The sequence below is a fragment of the Triturus cristatus genome, chromosome 8, assembly GCF_964204655.1.
Source record: "Triturus cristatus chromosome 8, aTriCri1.1, whole genome shotgun sequence".
NCBI classification, from domain to species: domain Eukaryota; kingdom Metazoa; phylum Chordata; class Amphibia; order Caudata; family Salamandridae; genus Triturus; species Triturus cristatus.
In genome coordinates this window covers 1,455,884,555-1,455,901,656 of record NC_140591.1, presented here as the reverse complement: position 1 = coordinate 1,455,901,656, position 17,102 = coordinate 1,455,884,555, and the positions used below count along the sequence as shown (strand labels likewise).

The window sequence follows — 17,102 nt, the reverse complement described above, 5'->3', positions numbered from 1 at the left end:
ACCGCAGAATGGACCAGGAAGGTTCTCCTTCAAGCAAAAGAAGAGCAATCATGCAGTGCCTAAAAGGGTCTGCACATTTAAGTACAGGTGCAATGAAAAAACATGGCTAGTTCCTGACTGCCCTAACTCTGAAAGACAGAAGTAAACTCCAGGCCTTATGCATCTCTTGCACCATTCATTCAGACTTTTTTTTTTTTTTTAAGTTTGAGTTTATTGAAACCACAAAAATATGACAATAAATAACCATAGTATATGATAGGAAATAAAGATACTGGTTACAATAAACATCGTATCCTAGAAGAAAAATAAGGGAGGGGGAAGAGGGGAGGAAGATAAGAACAATATAAATCTGATTTTAACAATTGCGAAGCAAAATGAAACAGTAAGGAGGAAGCATTGCATGTAATAAAAACATCAAAAAAAAAGATATATTCTATAAAATCATATGAATATAATATGCAGAATAGCAGTATTTACACAGCAAAAAGACAACGAAACAAAATTATGGCGGTTTACGGACATCATCTGATGTTCTCACAATAATATTAGTGTAATTATTTGACGAGGCCGTGGCAGATAAATATGTTGTGAAAGGTAGCCAAAGCAAATCCCGTTTAATTGCTAAGGACACAGGGGTAACATAATTAGTGTCTAATCTATGATGGAAACAAAGGGCGTTCCACCAGGCTCTATAAGTAACTTTATCCGCGTGTTTCCAATTGGAAGTAATTAAATGTAAGGCTATAGCGAGTAGCAGATCAATGAGTTGAGAATGAGGTGGGGAGTTAGTCCAAGAGGGAGATAGAGAGCCTAGGAAAATATTCGAAAGGGAAAAGGGAGTCTTAGTATTAAAAATTTTGTTAATTTGGGACCAAACTAAATGCCAAAATTTGTCAATGTTGGGGCATTCAAATAACATGTGTTTTAAATCAGCCTTTAAAATTGGGCAGGACCAGCAAGAGGGCGGTGTAGCAGGGGAGAAGGAAGCTAAAGTTGCAGGGGAAAATAATAAACGCTGATTTACAAAATAAAGTGTTTCAGTGGTATTGGCCGCCCGTGAAGTTTTGTGAATTTTTAGCCATAGCTTGTCCCATAAAGAGCTAGGCCAACATTGCGAGAGATCTTTTTCCCATGTCAGTTCAGTCTTTGTTTTGCACCGTACCAAAGAAGATAAAGAACATTTGTAAAGAGAAAATGCAGAAGGGGAGGTATTTATTAAAGGAAATAATGTAGAACATTTGTGAGGAATATCAGGAGAGGATGGAAGTAAAGAAAGATAATGACAAAGAGAAGGAAGTAAAAGATCATATTGTTTCTTGGCAGAGTTAGAAAGAGTAAAATTGGACTTAAGATCTGAAAAAGATAAAGGTTTATTATTAGATAAGAGTTGAGAAATCCAGGTCAACCCTTTGGAATGCCACGATTTCCAATAGAAAGTCCGATTTTTAATGCATAACAGTTTATTATGCCAAATGGGTTGTTGAGAAAGTGAAAGAAGCGAAGGATAGGAGGAGGGTAGAAGGGGAGATAAGAGTTTATGTGTATAAGAAATGACGGAATGACGTAAAAAAGAAGTGTGAGAAGTGAAAGCAAGAGATTCAGGAAAGCTAAAGGGGGAAGTGAAGAATTTTTCCATGCGTAACCAAATCGGGGGATATGTAGAAGAGTCGGAGGAAAGCCATTGAGAGGCTTGTTTTAAAGAGAATGCATAATGATAAGATTTAAAGTCAGGAAATGTAAGTCCTCCATTTGATTTGTCTTTTTTGAGAGTGGATAAAGCTATTCGAGATGGTTTACCCTTCCAAAGGAATTTTGATAAAATGCCATCAAGTCTTTTAAAATAATAGTCTGGAATATGAATAGGAATCATTGAAAGAGAATATAAAATAATGGGAGCAAGCATCATTTTAATAGAATCTAATCTACCCCACCAGGAAAGAAAAAGAGGGTGCCATTTAGTGATTGAGTCATTTAGTTTCTTAGTGAGATAATCAAAATTCTGTCTCAGCGTGTCCTAGATAGAAGGGGAAAACCATAAACCTAAATATTTTAATTTTGAAGGTTGCCAAGAAAAGCCAGTGTGAGTAAAATAATGTTTGAGGCACAAAATATTAAGGGGGAGGACTTCACACTTATCCCGATTTAAACGATATCCTGAAATCTTTGAAAACTCATCTATTTGAGAAAGAAAAGGAGAAAGAGAAGTATCAGGATTGGAACAGTATAAAAGAATATCATCTGCGTAAACAGACATTTTGACTTGATGGGAGCCTAGTTGGAAGCCCGTAATTTGTGCATCCTGTCTAATTTTAGTAAGAAATGGTTCCAACGCAACTACAAATAAGAGAGGAGATAAAGGGCAACCCTGACGAACGCCTCTAAAAAGAGAAAAATATTCAGAAACCTTACCATTAGCGAAGATAGATGCTTTAGGACCAGAATACAACAGAGAAATCAATGAGATCAATTTGGAAGGGAACCCTATCCATTTCAAGGCATGGAACATAAAGTCCCAACCTATCCTATCAAAAGCTTTTTCAGCGTCTAGAGCTATGGCAGCAAGCGGGTAGTCTATGGAAGAAGCCTTGCTAAGGATATTAAAAAAGACTCTAGAGTTGTCAGAAGACAAACGACCCTTTACGAAGCCTGACTGTTCCGGTCCAAGAAGTTCGGGCAGAACAGGGTCAATACGCAAAGCAAGAAGTTTAGCAAAAATGTTGTAGTCTGTATTGACTAAAGATATAGGGCGATAGCTTTTACAAAAAGAAGGGTCCTTGCCCTCCTTGGGAATTAAGCAAATCATAGCATCTTGAAAAGTGCCGAGAGACGATCCATTTTCAATAAAGAAGTTGATTCATTCAGACTTTTAATCTTGAAGGTATGTTCTGCTGGTACCACAGTACTTCTACGCTATGTGTGAAGCAGGTCTGCTTCTCTGTGGCAAAATCAGCACTAGACAAAAAATACTAATGAACTAAATATATCTGAATGTGGCTACCATGAAGAATAAAGCATTGTTTCAAACCCTCCAGGCACACTTTTGTTTTCACTTGGAATCAATTTGTTTAAGTGACCAATTCCTGTTGCTTTGTTTCAAATCCAAGCAAACTTTCTGCATTGCTCCGCAGTGTAAGAAATACTCAAATCTATTATTTAAATCCATGAATACTTGATTGGAATATGGTAAATGGTTTCTGGTAACATTTTTGTCTGTTCACTATTTTTTAGAAATGGATCAAGGAAATATCCACCCCATCTCGTCGAGGTTGAAGCTATCCAGCACAAAACTACGCAAATATTCCATAAGGTTTACTTCCCTGATGACACAGACGAGGTACCCTTAGTTTTAATGTTTATTTGTCGTTTATCTGTTTTTTTGTTTAACATCTGTTTATTGAACAAAAGCAAATATAAAACATTACATGCCACAGGAAGCGAAGGATAAGGGCGAGGGGATATCAAAGAAACAGCAAGGAAATAGAGGTCCCCAATTTGAGGCTCTGACATACGGAAGAGGGGGGGGTAGAAAATTCAAGAGGTGACATCACATACGAAATTGGGACAAAGCAAGAGTCCTGGACTTGAAACTCAATCTTATGGGGAGGGTTCTCTTGCAGTTCTCAGGGAGAGGCCGTGGAGGGGACCAAGGGCCCAAGGTCCAGTATGGAGAAGTTTGACTATCCTGAAAGGGTCCCGGCTATACGTAGGGAAGCAAATAAGGACTCAAAATTAGCAAAGTTAGGCGAAACAGGGCCCCCGCCCATTCATAAGGCACAGTAAATCATAAGGCACAGTAACTATCTGTTTTTTAAGATTTTTATATGAGATGCTATTGGTCATTCATACACCCATTAACATGCTACTAATGAATGACCTTGTGTCAATTTTGAACGTTTTGTATGACAAATTCTATGACCATTTCATCTCATCATTAATTATCATTCTAATGTAATTTTGATTTTTTTTAATGCAATTGTGTTGTATATGTTTGTAGGCCTTGTTTTTTTTGTAGTAATGCCATTTTGTGATGTAAGGCTTTGTTGCCAAGACTAATGTAGTGCAAGAAAAATTAAATTCTAATTCATAGTAGCTTTAACATAAAGTGACTTATGCTGGGAAGAAGCTTCCTCATGGAGAGTCGGCTCTAATCCTCTGCCTCCCTGTTGTGTATTCTGACTTGCAATATATTTTACTGCTTAATGGTCTCTAATTAATATGAAGAACATGTTTACTTGTGCCCCCGACAGAAGCAACTATATCCTCCTGTGATGAAGCACCCAGTTATTAAAGATAACTCTTTTCTTGTTTTTGCATTTCCTAACGATGATCTGCCATCAGAACATGTTTAATCATGTGTGATGTGATGAGAACTTATTTTAAAGATACAAGTATGCTAAAAGCATATATTGTGAAACTACTAACACAAAAAATAAAAATATCAATTAAGAAAACAGAAAGCTGGTGTCTAAACATGGAAAAAACATCTGAAAAAAACATAAGTGAACTAGGAGGAACATTATCCATAAACATACAAGCTCAGTATAGGAAAAACATGTGGGCCATGAATTAACAGTGGAAAAGACAAATAGACCAAAAATAAGACACATAAGAGTGTAATGCAGGTACAAGCCATAAATTGACTCACCCCTTTTGGTGAAATACAAACGTTTCAGCTACCGGTGGGTAAAACCTGTAATAATAATAGAACAGTCAAACTCTAGAGGAAGATTTTTTCCCACACAGTTTATGTGTAATTCAGGCTTTTCGGAGGGAAGAAGGCATGGTGGAAGCGTTGGGCTGCAAGGTAGCCCTCGCCCCCCGAACACACAGATTTAGGTTACAATAGATACAAACAGACCTTTTCAGGGCTGTTACCTTCTAAGAGCACATTATTCAGAGCTGGAGAGCTGTTGGGTCACTGAGCCTCTTTCAATGGAAGGTGGGAGTGATCAGCATCCGAATCCTGACCTTGCTAATATATGAGGTCTGTGGGTGCCCTTAGAAACATACAAAATATGGGGACAGTGGATGGGTTAAAGGGGTGTCTCAAGATCAGGAGTTTGCCAAAATGTTGTTATATGTCTCTTGTGCAAGGATTCTTATTCTAGCTCATGTTAGGATTTGTTTCTCTTCCTTGTAATAGTGTTGTAATTATCAAATTAACCAATTAACAATTAACAATGGAGTAACAACCCACGTGAAAGTAAAAGATACCGTTTTAATTAGGAAAATTAAGTAAATATGAAGAAAACGGTTAAAGGGAAAATATGGACAGATGGACTTCGGGAAAATAAATACCTCAGGTTAAATATAAAGCAAACATGTTAAAAAAAATCATGATAAGACTCCTTTTGGGGTAAACATTCCCTAACCATTCACTCATCAAGTAAATAGAAAGGAAGGAACATTCAGTATCATGAAAGTAGTCTGCTATCAAAAGCTGTCACTAGAGGGCAGTACTGCAGGCTTCCCCTTTTTCTCCCTCATTCTCTTTCTTTCTCTCTTTCTCTCAAGTTCTCGTTCACTCCCTCTCTCTACCTGTCTCTCTACCTCACTCTCTCTCTCTCTCTCTCTCTCTCTCTCTCTCTCTGAGAATTCAACAGCCTTCAGATATGTAGATTGGTATTTCAGCCACGGCAGTAGCTTAAGCATTAGTTCTTTATGGTTACATCTGAATTGCTCTCCACGGAACCAGTCCGCTTGGAAAAGATGAGAATTTCCTTGACAGAAACCAAGATCATAGAACTCCTCCCAGCACACCTTGTAACTGGCAATTCTTACTTTAAGAAGATGTTACCTCTGTTGCAGGATGCTCGGAGCTCGGAATAGCCATGAATGTCCAGACTTGAGGGAAAATGTTCCACAGTAGGACCCAGTGAGCCTAAGCAGCCCCACTCAGCCACTACAAGTCAACCCACAATTCCAAGTGCTTGCTGTTAAACTGTTCAGATTCAAGCAGCTTCTAATGGGTACCCAACATTTCATCAAAGCACTCTGCCCAGAAGCGAAGTTTACTAAATCTCCACTTTCAAAACAGTGATAGGTGAAGTGCTTGAATGAATCAGGTTGCATCCCGGTCCATCTTTCTTGCCCAAAATCCCCACTCAGATAGAAGCAAGCCATATGCAAATCAGCCTCGGTCCTGCTCCAGTAGGAAGAGTCAGCTCAAACTACCAGTTCTTGTCTCCTCTGAATTATAACACAAGCAACACCGACCTAGTTAGGCTTAACCAGTGAGGATTAGCTTTAGTCCTGTGGCAGAATGAGCTTGGGAACGATCTCTGGGCATACCCATCAGTTTTACAGCTTTGCACTAAAGAAAACAAAAAAGTCATTGGTGGATAACTTCAATTAATATTAGTCCCAGTCCTGGTAATTACTCAGGGTCACATTCTAGTCACATTCTAGCCATTGTTTTTTTTTTTGCCCAGCATGCCACCTAAGCAAGAATCAGTCATGCAAATTGGTCCCTCTAAATGGTAACACAAGCAACCCCTGAGACAACTGTGACTGGCCTCTGTCAAGAGTGGTGCAGTGGGTGTAAAATTACGATGTTGGTTGGATCGACTTCCGTGGTCCTGTCGAACGCAGTCGGATTGCTGCGGACTCACCGGAAGCAGTCGTTCTGACTGCCGGATTACGATGCATGCATTCTGTACTCCGACCAACCTAGAAAGACCGCCGACTCCGACAGCCTTTCTCTGGCCGCCGAGATGGCGGTCGGAGAGCAACAGCATCCATAGGGCAGTACAGAGATCTCCGACCGCCATCCGGATTACGATGTGGACTTTGACGACCCGAACATGGTAGTCTGACCAACTGCCTCGAGTCATCAGAAACAATGGATTTGAGGTGCATACAGCTTCTCTACAACCGTCTTCACTGTGGTTCCCTTCCTCCAGGTCCCCCCTACATCTGAGCAACTGCACCCCGATGACTACGATCCTGTAGGCGCCACAATCCAGTTAAGTGCTTATGCAGTATGTATAACCATTGACTGGACTGTGCACATTCCGACACTCTCCAGCAATTGCGTACATGCTGCACAAGGCATAACCACACTTAGTCGGATCCGCTATTATGAGGGAGGTGCCGTCTGTATGAGACTCTTCATTTCTAAGAAGAGCTGCCCCAGATGAGAGAATAGCTAACCTGGGTAAACAGAGCCAATACGCTGGGACCAAAAAAGAATAAGACAACAGAGGACTAAAAAAAAGAAGCCATTCAGAGGCAATGATTAGACAATTAAATCAACGATGGCACAGTAGCGGAATCCCCACGAGTAAGCAGTAATATTCTCAACGCATGGGAAGTTAAACTTATCTTCTTGGGAAAGACCAAGTAGTGCAAAAGATATATTTTGGAGCAGCGAGAAAGCGTACGAAATTAAAAAGGAAAAACTACTGCTGCCTATACAACAATATCAACACAGAAATATTATCCCCCACCGACCTGCCCGTTACCGAATTACCAAGTAACAGGTCTTGAAGTAGATGGTACTAAAAGAGGATTAAGCCATCGAAACGCGCGTCGACCAGTGTGTATGACACACCTCAGCGCTCAGCACTACATCAGAGGGTTGAGTCTCTCACCCCTGCTAGCTTGTACTTGTGCATGCGGCCCAGTTCTGGGGTGTGTAGGATGTATGTGATGGATGTTAGTGAAACGAATGTGAAGAGTATAGAGGTATAAATGGTATGGGGATTTTTTTTTTTGGAATTCTTTTAGATAATTCTTTTGAATTTTTGATCACTGTCTTTTCTGACTTTGTATGTTTATTTTTTTAGAATGATCCTGACCATAGTCTTGGTTTTCTAAACGTGTATATATATGTACAAATTATCATATTGGTGCAAAATGTGGATTATAAATAAATAGAATAATTTTGGGATGTTTTCTCTTTTACATTTGGAAAAATTGAAATGAATTGCATTCACATGCTAAAATGGTGGAAAAAAATAAATGAATTTATAAACAGACACAACGATTATGTTGATATAGGGGTGTTTTTTGTTTGGTATATGTGAGACCACATTATTTTTGATACAAAGAAATATAGGTCAAGAGGGATTTTGTGTATTATAGTCTTTTGTCCTTTCCCCCTGTTCCCTGACCTTTGAATTAATCGTGTAGGGGGTTGCCTTTCCTTCATTGATAACCACACATATGTCATGCATGTGTGTACAATTCACATGTTTTCTGTGATATTGTACGCATTTGTTGCAACATATTCGGGGATATGCGCTCCGCTGTAGATGGGACTGCAGTGGTGGCAGCGGTTGCGTTGTAATACGTCGGTTTGGAAACTTTCTGGCCTCAGAGGTCAAAAAGGGCCAGTGAAGACAGTGGTCCGGCATCATAATTAGGCCCTATGAAGTCTAGTGCTGCCCTAAGTGATCGCCAGTGGCTGATGTTAATTCAAACATTCCTTCTATTACTTTGTTGTTTGTTGCAGCAGACCTGCCACATCAGACTCATACCACACTATCCCTAGAAGACAAATCAATAAACTGGTATTCCCAGTTCTGGAACAAGTCCCTAGAGCAGGGATGCAAGCTAGACACAGGCATCACTCTTCTACTGTTTCTTCACAAACAGATGCAAATTCTTCACTGTCACAGACCTAAAATTCTTCTTTTATGGGCCATTTCCAAATGTTGACCTGAAGAACAGTGACTATGCCAGAGATTGCAAAATAGTAACCCATACTTAACTGTTAGAAATGGGGGTCTCTAGTTGGCAATGGTTTGCACCTTTGTCCAAGTAGGGAGCCTTGCTTCTAGTCAGGGTAAGGAAGTTACTCCCTTAGACAACCCTTGCTCACCTCCTTGGTAGCTTGGCACGAGCAGGCAGGCATATCTCAAAGGAAATGTGTAAAGCATTTGTGCACACATACAGTAACACAGTGAAAACACTACAAATGGACACCACACCAGTTTAGAACAAGCATTTGCAATGCAATAGGTCTCGCCTTTACTGAAAGTTTCAGCTATTCGCGTTGCAAATGATAATGTTTGTTAGATTTTATTTTGTTAAAAAATATCCCAGCAGTAGCATAACCCATAGTAAAAAAAACTACACAAAGCAAGAAAAGGATACAGTACTACAGGCTGTTATTAGGTGTCTTTGTGGAGGGACCTCTATTAGCCATATAACGTACTGCACCCTTATGTATGTGGTGTGTAGTGGAATTATGTGGGTTGTATTGGATTAGTTAGTTGTGTAATTGTGTGGCGTAGAATTGTGTGGTGTGGATAGGATTTATGTAGTGGAATTATGTGGTAAGGTGTACTGTGGAATTATGTGGGTAGTAATTATGCATTATTTAGTGTACTGGAATCCTGTGGAGTGGGATTCTGTGTTATGGAGTGTAATTTTGTGGAATGGTATGTTCGAGGCATATGAGCTGCAGAATTCATATCTTTGCATAGATTACCATCTGGTGTTGGGCTTGGATGCTTGCACCTTGTTGTTTTCTTGGAAGAAGTCTTTTGTAGTCACGAGCTAGGGGACTTCTCCCTTGGACGATAGTGCGCATGGGCATTGACTCCATCCTCGGATTGTTTTTTTCCACCATCGGGTTCGGATGTAACTTCAGCGCTCCGGTTCAGTACCATGTTTTCCAAACCTTTTTGACGCGCAAACCATCGCAAACTCACCGGTATTGTTTTCGTTCGCGTACCTTTCGACGCGCTAATGCAAATACTCGATTCCGGTCGCCGACGCTGTCCGCTGGGCCTATCGACGCCATTCGGGCCTACGGCTAATGGAAAGGACTCCATTCAAAAAATGCCCCCAGTGTGGAGCTAAATTCCCACACAGCGACCAACACAAGGTCTGCAACCTTTGTCTCTCGCCCGAACACGAAGAAAAAGATTGCCAAGCCTGCGCCTCCTTCCGGTCCAAGAAGACTATCCGTGATCGCTGGGCTCGACGACACGTTATGGCGCACCAGGCTGCACCGGTGACAGAAGACACCTTCAATGAATGCCCCGACATTCCAGAGGCAGAGGATTCGGAGGATCTCGACATCATATCCGAAGCAGATGACTCCGATGACCACATCACTCCAGGTCAACGAGTGAGTACAACTGCCCCTGCCCCGACCCCACCCGAAATAAAGAAGGCTCCAGTCAAGACTTCGCCTGAAGGCCTTAGTCGCGACCGAAAGAAAACTTTCAGAAGCCCCGCCCCCAGGCCCGGCTCCGAAGACAAAGGAGAAGCCTTACGGTGGCTTGGGACCGTGCAAGCCACACGTCGGTGCCCCAAAAACACCATCGGTGCCGAAAGCGGGAACACATCCTACTCCCGCTGTCTCCAAAAAGGCCTCTGCACCGAGCACCTCGGCACCAAAAGAACAAAAGGCCTCGGATCCGAAGACACTTCCAAAACCTTCGGATCCCAAAAAGATTTCGGACTCGACACCGAAGCCGAAGGACCCAAAAACCCCTTCTAAGGCTCCAGAGCAGAAATCTAAACCACGTTCGGAACCGAAAAAATCAGCACCGAAAGGAGACGCTAATGAGGAAGAACTGTTTCTACCAGACCCTATCGTCCCTAAACAGAAGACACTACATGTGGACCCTAAAACAGGCCAAATTGTCAGTATCCCCAACAAGAAGAGGAAATTGGACACCCCTCACATTCCTGAGGTGCCTGTGAAGAAAGGAGACTGAGCAACTTCACCATTAAGACCCTCTTCTCCTGTTCTTCCTACTAAGCTTTTCTCTCCTCCAAAGTCTTCCATACTCCCTCCATACTCACCACCACCACAGGATGATGAGGACCTAGGGGGTGGGGGTGGACATAATGACCTTTCAATGATGCTGATGATGACACTAACATACCACAGGACACATGGGATGACTACAATGACCCTTTAGATCCTCCAGACCTTCCTGATCCAGATGCATATCCAACAAGGCCATCTCCCCCAGATGACAACATTGGGTTTAGTCAGCTCATTGATAGGGCTGCCCAATATCATGGCGTTCAAATGTATTCAGACCCCACAGAGGAAGTCTTCCTGGTAGACACTTTTGCACAAAAGACAGTACAAACATTACCCATGCTGAAAGGTGTCATCAAACATGCTCCAGACGTCTTTAAAGACCCTGTCAGGACCAGGATTCTCAATCCTCGGATTGACAAAAAATATATACCCGCCCCTAATGATCCTGCCACCATTAAAGGCCATCTCCCCTTTGACTCCCTGGTAGTAACCAAAGCTAGGAAGCGTGCCAACTCTCAGACCTCCGGTGATGCTCCACCTCCAGACGAAAGAGTCTAAATTATTAGACGCTTCTGGCAAACCAGTTGCCTTCCAGGCAGCTAATTACTGGAGGATAGCTAATGCACAAGCATTACTTGCCAGATATGATAGGGCTCACTACGACGAGCTTGAGGGCCTCATGCAGCATTTGCCTGACCAATACAAGGCCGAAGCCAATGATTTGATTCAGGAGGGCAAGTTAATCACAAACGCATCCATGAAATGTGCCCTCGATGCAGCAGACACTGCATCTAGATCAATCAACACTAGTGTGTTATTACGAAGACATGCATGGTTGCGCATTTCTGGGTTCAAACAAGAAGTGCAGACTACTATCCTGAATCAGCCGTTCAATCAGGAACAACTTTTTGGCCCAGCTGTATACACAGCCTTAGAGAAAATTAAAAAATACACTGAGACTGCGAAATCTATGGGAGCATTACAGTCTCCATCTACACAAGGCTCCTTTCGTCGCAGTGAAATGATAGTCGAGATCCGCTTTTAAGTTGATATGAAGGTTTAATCAGTGAAACAGCAGGATCTATAAGACAGCACCAACCGCCTCTATCTTTCCTTTCCACCATGGAATGAGTGGTGCATCATACCATGCATCACACCATTCCATGACACAGGAAAGGTTCTACATTCCATCACCAGCTCCCATAGAGCTAAACATAACACATCCCCTTCCCACCCAAATGAAAGAATAAAATATAACTAAAACAAAATCCAAAAACGAAAATGCAATATAAAACATATTCAAACAAAGCAACATTAGTACAGTACATGGTCCATCATCTAAACATACATTAAGAGAAGACTCAACCAAGTTGACATTAGTACAGTACATAATCTTTCATCCTAACAGGTACCCTCCTAGACCTGAATGGATGCCGTTCGGATTCCCCTCCAACCTCCTCACCTCCTGAATGATTTTCACCCATTTCTGAAAAATCAGAACACTCTGCACTCTGGGAAACACCAGTGTGCAAATCAGAACACTCTGCACTCTGGGAAACACCAGTGTGCCTGACCAACCTAGACATACTCCACCAGTAACCCGTGTCAACCTTTACCACATTTTTCTTGGTGGCTACAATGATAAAGGGACCCAAATAACGTGTTTTACCTTTGAGAGTATGCCTGGGATTCTTCACCAAGACCTGGTCTCCCACACACCATTTCTTATACTTAACATTCATCCTGGAATCATAATTAGCCTTGTATTTGCTTTGATATTCAGAAATCCTAGCTTTCCTAGTCTCAACAGACAACTCTTCTCCCAAACTAGAAGGTAACCAACTGGGATTTAATTTGGAAGAAGCTTTCCTCCCCCTCAAAACCTCAAAAGGAGACTTTAAAGTAACAGCATTAGGCGTAGTACGGTGAGCCCACCAAGTATCCCTCAAAACAGTACTAAAAGGCAGCTTAAATTCAAGAGCCCGTTGAGCACATCCTTTGATCACTCTATTCATTCTCTCAGCCAACCCATTAGCTTGAGGTGAATATAAAGCTGTCTTTTGATGGACAATGTCAAAGTCTTTAAGGAAGTTGTGCATTTCATGGGAAACAAACTGCACCCCATTGTCAGTAATTAAGAACCTAGGAACCCCCTCAGACACAAAGACATCTTTCAGGAAATCTATCACCGTTTTAGTATTAGCCACCGACACACACTTGGTAACCACCCATTTAGATGTATAGTCCACAAGAACCAAAACAAATCTCTCAAAAGAAGGTAAGAGCTCAAATGGCCCCACAATGTCCAGACCCAGCTTTGACCATGCCTTTTCAGGAACCACCACAGGAGACAGAGGAACATTGCTGGGAATATGAGACTTGTCATTAGAGGCACAGGACACACAATCTTTAACCACTAGTTCAATCATCCGATCCATGCCAGGCCACCAGTATTTTTCTCTCACACGGGCTTTCGTCAGACTCCTGCCCAAATGTCCCTCATGGGCAAGATTAATTATTTTGTCCCTGAACACACAAGGAGGAATCACCCTTCCACCTCTCATGAGATTATCACAACAAAACGACAACTCTTCCCTCACAGTCCAGTAAGGTCTCATTTCCTGATCCAGGATTTTATAATCAGGCCATCCATGACTCACCCATCTCTTCAGGCAAGCAAATTCTTTGTCACTATTAACTCCCTCCGCCCACTCCTCAGTTGAGAACGCAGGCTCAGCAACCCATGACACACATTCCACTTCACTGCAATCCATGGACTCCCCAACAGGTAAACGAGAGAGACAATCCGCAGATTTGTTACTCATACCAGGTATATACCGAACAACAAAATTGAACTCCTGTAGACCTTCACTCCAACGTTTAAGCCTGGGTGTGATGTTCTCATTATGCCTGCATGAGAAAACTTGTACCAGAGGACGATGATCTGTTCGAACCACAAAAGGAATTCCCCAAAGGTAAAACCTGAAGTGCTGTACCCCCCAAAACACACTCAAAGCTTCCCTCTCAATACATGAGTAATTAACTTCAGCATCCTTAAGGGCTCTAGAGGCGAAAGCAATTGCCCTATCCTCCCCATCCACAACCTGAGACAACACAGCCCCCAACCCCTTAAGACTGGCATCAGTTGTAAGCAAGGTCTTCCGATTAACATCAAAATGACCTAGGGTAGGCATTTTTCCTATCCCCATCTTTATACAATCAAAAGCTTTCTGACAATCGTCAGACCAAGCAAATTGTGTCCCCTTCTTAAGCAAGACCCTGATCGGCTCAGCAACACTAGCAAACCCATGTATAAACTTGGAATAAAACTCAGCGAGTCCCAAAAACGACCTCACTTGGTCCTTATCTTGAGGAATAGGTGCTTTCACCACACTTTCAGCCAATTCCAACTTTGGTTGTATCCCCTTCCCAGAGATTACATGACCCAAGTAAGTTACTGAACTCACACCTATCTTACACTTCTGTTTTTTAACCGTGAGTCCAGCATCCCTCAGCTTCTCCAATACCGTGTAAAGGGTTGTACAATGCTCCCTCTCATCTTTCCCATATACCAAAATATCATCTTGAAAGAACATCACATTAATAACTTCCCCCAAAACCATCTTCATAACCCTCTGGAAGCATGCCGCTGCTGATGCCAACCCAAAGGGCATACGCAAAAACCGGTACGCCCCCATGGGTGTTACAAAGGATGTGAGATGTCTTGAGTCCTTGTGCAGTACGACCTGATGGTAGGCCGAGGATAAATCCAACACACTAAATACTTTGGCCTCAGAAAGAACACTTAGGGACTCAGCAATATTTGGCAAAGGTTGCCGATCCACCCAAATCCATTCGTTCAGTCCTCTCAAGTCCACACACATGCGGACACTTGCTCCACCATCCTTAGGGGCAAGAACAATGGGAGCAAGCCACTCTGAGGCTTCAATTTCCTCAATTACTCCTAATTTGAGTAATCTCTGTAACTCAGCCTTCAGTGGTTCGATCATCATGTTTGGCACCCTCCTCACCTTGTGCACACAAGGAATAGCTTTCTCCTTGAGGACAATGCGATGCTCAAACCCCTTCAGACAGCCTAAGCTATCTGAAAATACTTCAGGAAATTTCTCAAAACAATCAGAACTTGAGTCCCAAGAATCTACCAGCATCACCTGATTATTAGGATCCTTAGCACAAGGGTTAAGCATGATACCAAGATCACGCTGATGCCTCCACCCAAGCAAATTGTCACCCCTTTCAGCTACATAAACTTTCCCCATAGTACACCTATCTTTAAATTGAATAGATGCTTGAACATAACCTAAGACATTGATCTTGGATCCCCCATAGCTGACAGGATTGATATCTGGCCTCAACAATGCTACATTGTCCAGACCTACACACTCATCCCACTGTTTGTTACCAATCATGGTAAAAGGCGATCCCGAGTCAGCCAACACAGAAAAGTCAAACCCATCAACCATAATTTTACACTCTGGCATGGTTATACCATCTGCATCTATTTTTCCATCGTCAGCCCTAACACTCAACAGAATGGTACGCACAATCTCCACATTCTTCTGAGGGTTGCGAGCTCTGTCAGAAGCTTTGCAGACTCTCGCATAATGCCCCTTGACACCACATTTGTTACACATTGCCTCCCTCGCATAACAATGCGGATAATTAGAGAAATGTGAGAAGCTTCCACATCTCATACATTTAGGTTTAGAGACTGAAGAAGAGGGCTTATCAGAAGAAGAACCACTATGATTGTCACGTTCCACTTTACTTTGAGTGCTCTTCAAGGGAACGCGCACGCGTACATCCTTCTCAGCAGTCTTCCCACCAGAAGACGCAGAAATCTTCGCTAAACTGTTGCAAGACTCCAAATTGTCTTCTTCTTCTTCCTCTATGGCATGTACCTCATTAGGTTTCTGACTTTTCTCTTCCTTGTTTTTCCTAATTTCCTTAACCCATTTTGAAGTGTTCTCCATACCCTCAACAATGGCTACAGCTTCAGTCAAAGAGGGATTTTTAGATAAGAGCTTTTCCTGAACTCGAGCACTGTTAGTGCATCTTACCAACTGATCTCTTACTAGCGAATCCGCAAGATCACCAAACTCACACGTTCGTGCAAGAGTTTTTAGAGCTGCCACATAGCTGCCCACACGTTCAACTGGACCCTGGATCCTAGTAAAAAAATTTGTGTCTCTCCAGAACCACGTTGATACGTGGACCAAAATACTTTTCCAACATAACTAGGGACATCTCAAACACATCGCTAGGAGCAGCATCACCTTCGCCCACTGGAATGAGATCCATGCTGTCATAAGTGTTTCTTCCTTCTACACCCAAGTTATGAAGTAGTATAGCCTGTTTCCTGACAGCTGAAAACTTCTCCCCACCAATGGCTACAATGTAGGAGTCAAAAAGGTTTTTCCACCTTTTCCAGGGCAAAATGGGATCACCCTCTTCGGACAAAAAGGGAGGTGGTTGTGACATACTAGAGGATGAGGCTAATGCCATTTTTATTAAAAAAAAAAAATAGAACTAGTAAAGGATTTTAAATCCCCCAATCCTCTATAAAATTTCACCAAAACTCCACCAAAATTCCACCAAAACCCTTGTTCAAATGTCAACTCTATGTAAAAATATACCAGAATACATCGGTATTGTTTCCAAGCAAAGCGTGTGCTCACGCTTAAAGTTTTGTTGACAACAACGCTTCGTTCATGACTCTGTTTATCGGGTTGTTGCTGGGTAACAGAATGGGCCAATCAGGAGCGTTGAGGCGTTGCTAGGTGACGAGCGTCTTGAACGTGCCGAGACGTGCGTTGCGTTCCAGCCGACAGAACCAGCACGCGAAGACCAGCGCGAAGACCAGCGCGTGGAGTTAACGGTACTTTTTCCTTTTTTTTAAAAATATACTTGATATAGTTCAAAATTGTCCAAAAATAGCAACGAACTCACGGAGGAACCTTCTTCCTGTTGGTTACTTCTTCGACAGGAGCGTTACTTCTTCGTGTCGATCACGAGTCTCTGCCGATCACTCGGGCCGCAAGAGAACTCGAAGAGACGTTAAATCCAGTCAGGGGAATTGGTGCTTCGCCGTGCTGCCTGTCCCCAATCAGGCATAGTCTTCTCGTCGCCAGTGAAATGATAGTCGAGATCCGCTTTTAAGTTGATATGAAGGTTTAATCAGTGAAACAGCAGGATCTATAAGACAGCACCAACCGCCTCTATCTTTCCTTTCCACCATGGAATGAGTGGTGCATCATACCATGCATCACACCATTCCATGACACAGGAAAGGTTCTACATTCCATCACCAGCTCCCATAGAGCTAATCATAACACGCTCCTTTTATAGG

The 17,102-nt window shown here is 42.3% G+C and overlaps 1 protein-coding gene across 1 annotated transcript in view; it reads left to right on the top strand.

Moving 5' to 3' along the window:
- The window catches only part of MYO7A (myosin VIIA), a 739,224-nt gene that overhangs the window by 655,128 nt on the left and 66,994 nt on the right, over positions 1 to 17,102 (top strand). Inside the window, exon 42 of the mRNA XM_085623258.1 lies at positions 3,229 to 3,334. Within this exon, the coding sequence (XP_085479384.1) occupies positions 3,229 to 3,334 (106 nt within the window). The remainder of the gene's footprint in view (positions 1 to 3,228; positions 3,335 to 17,102) is intronic.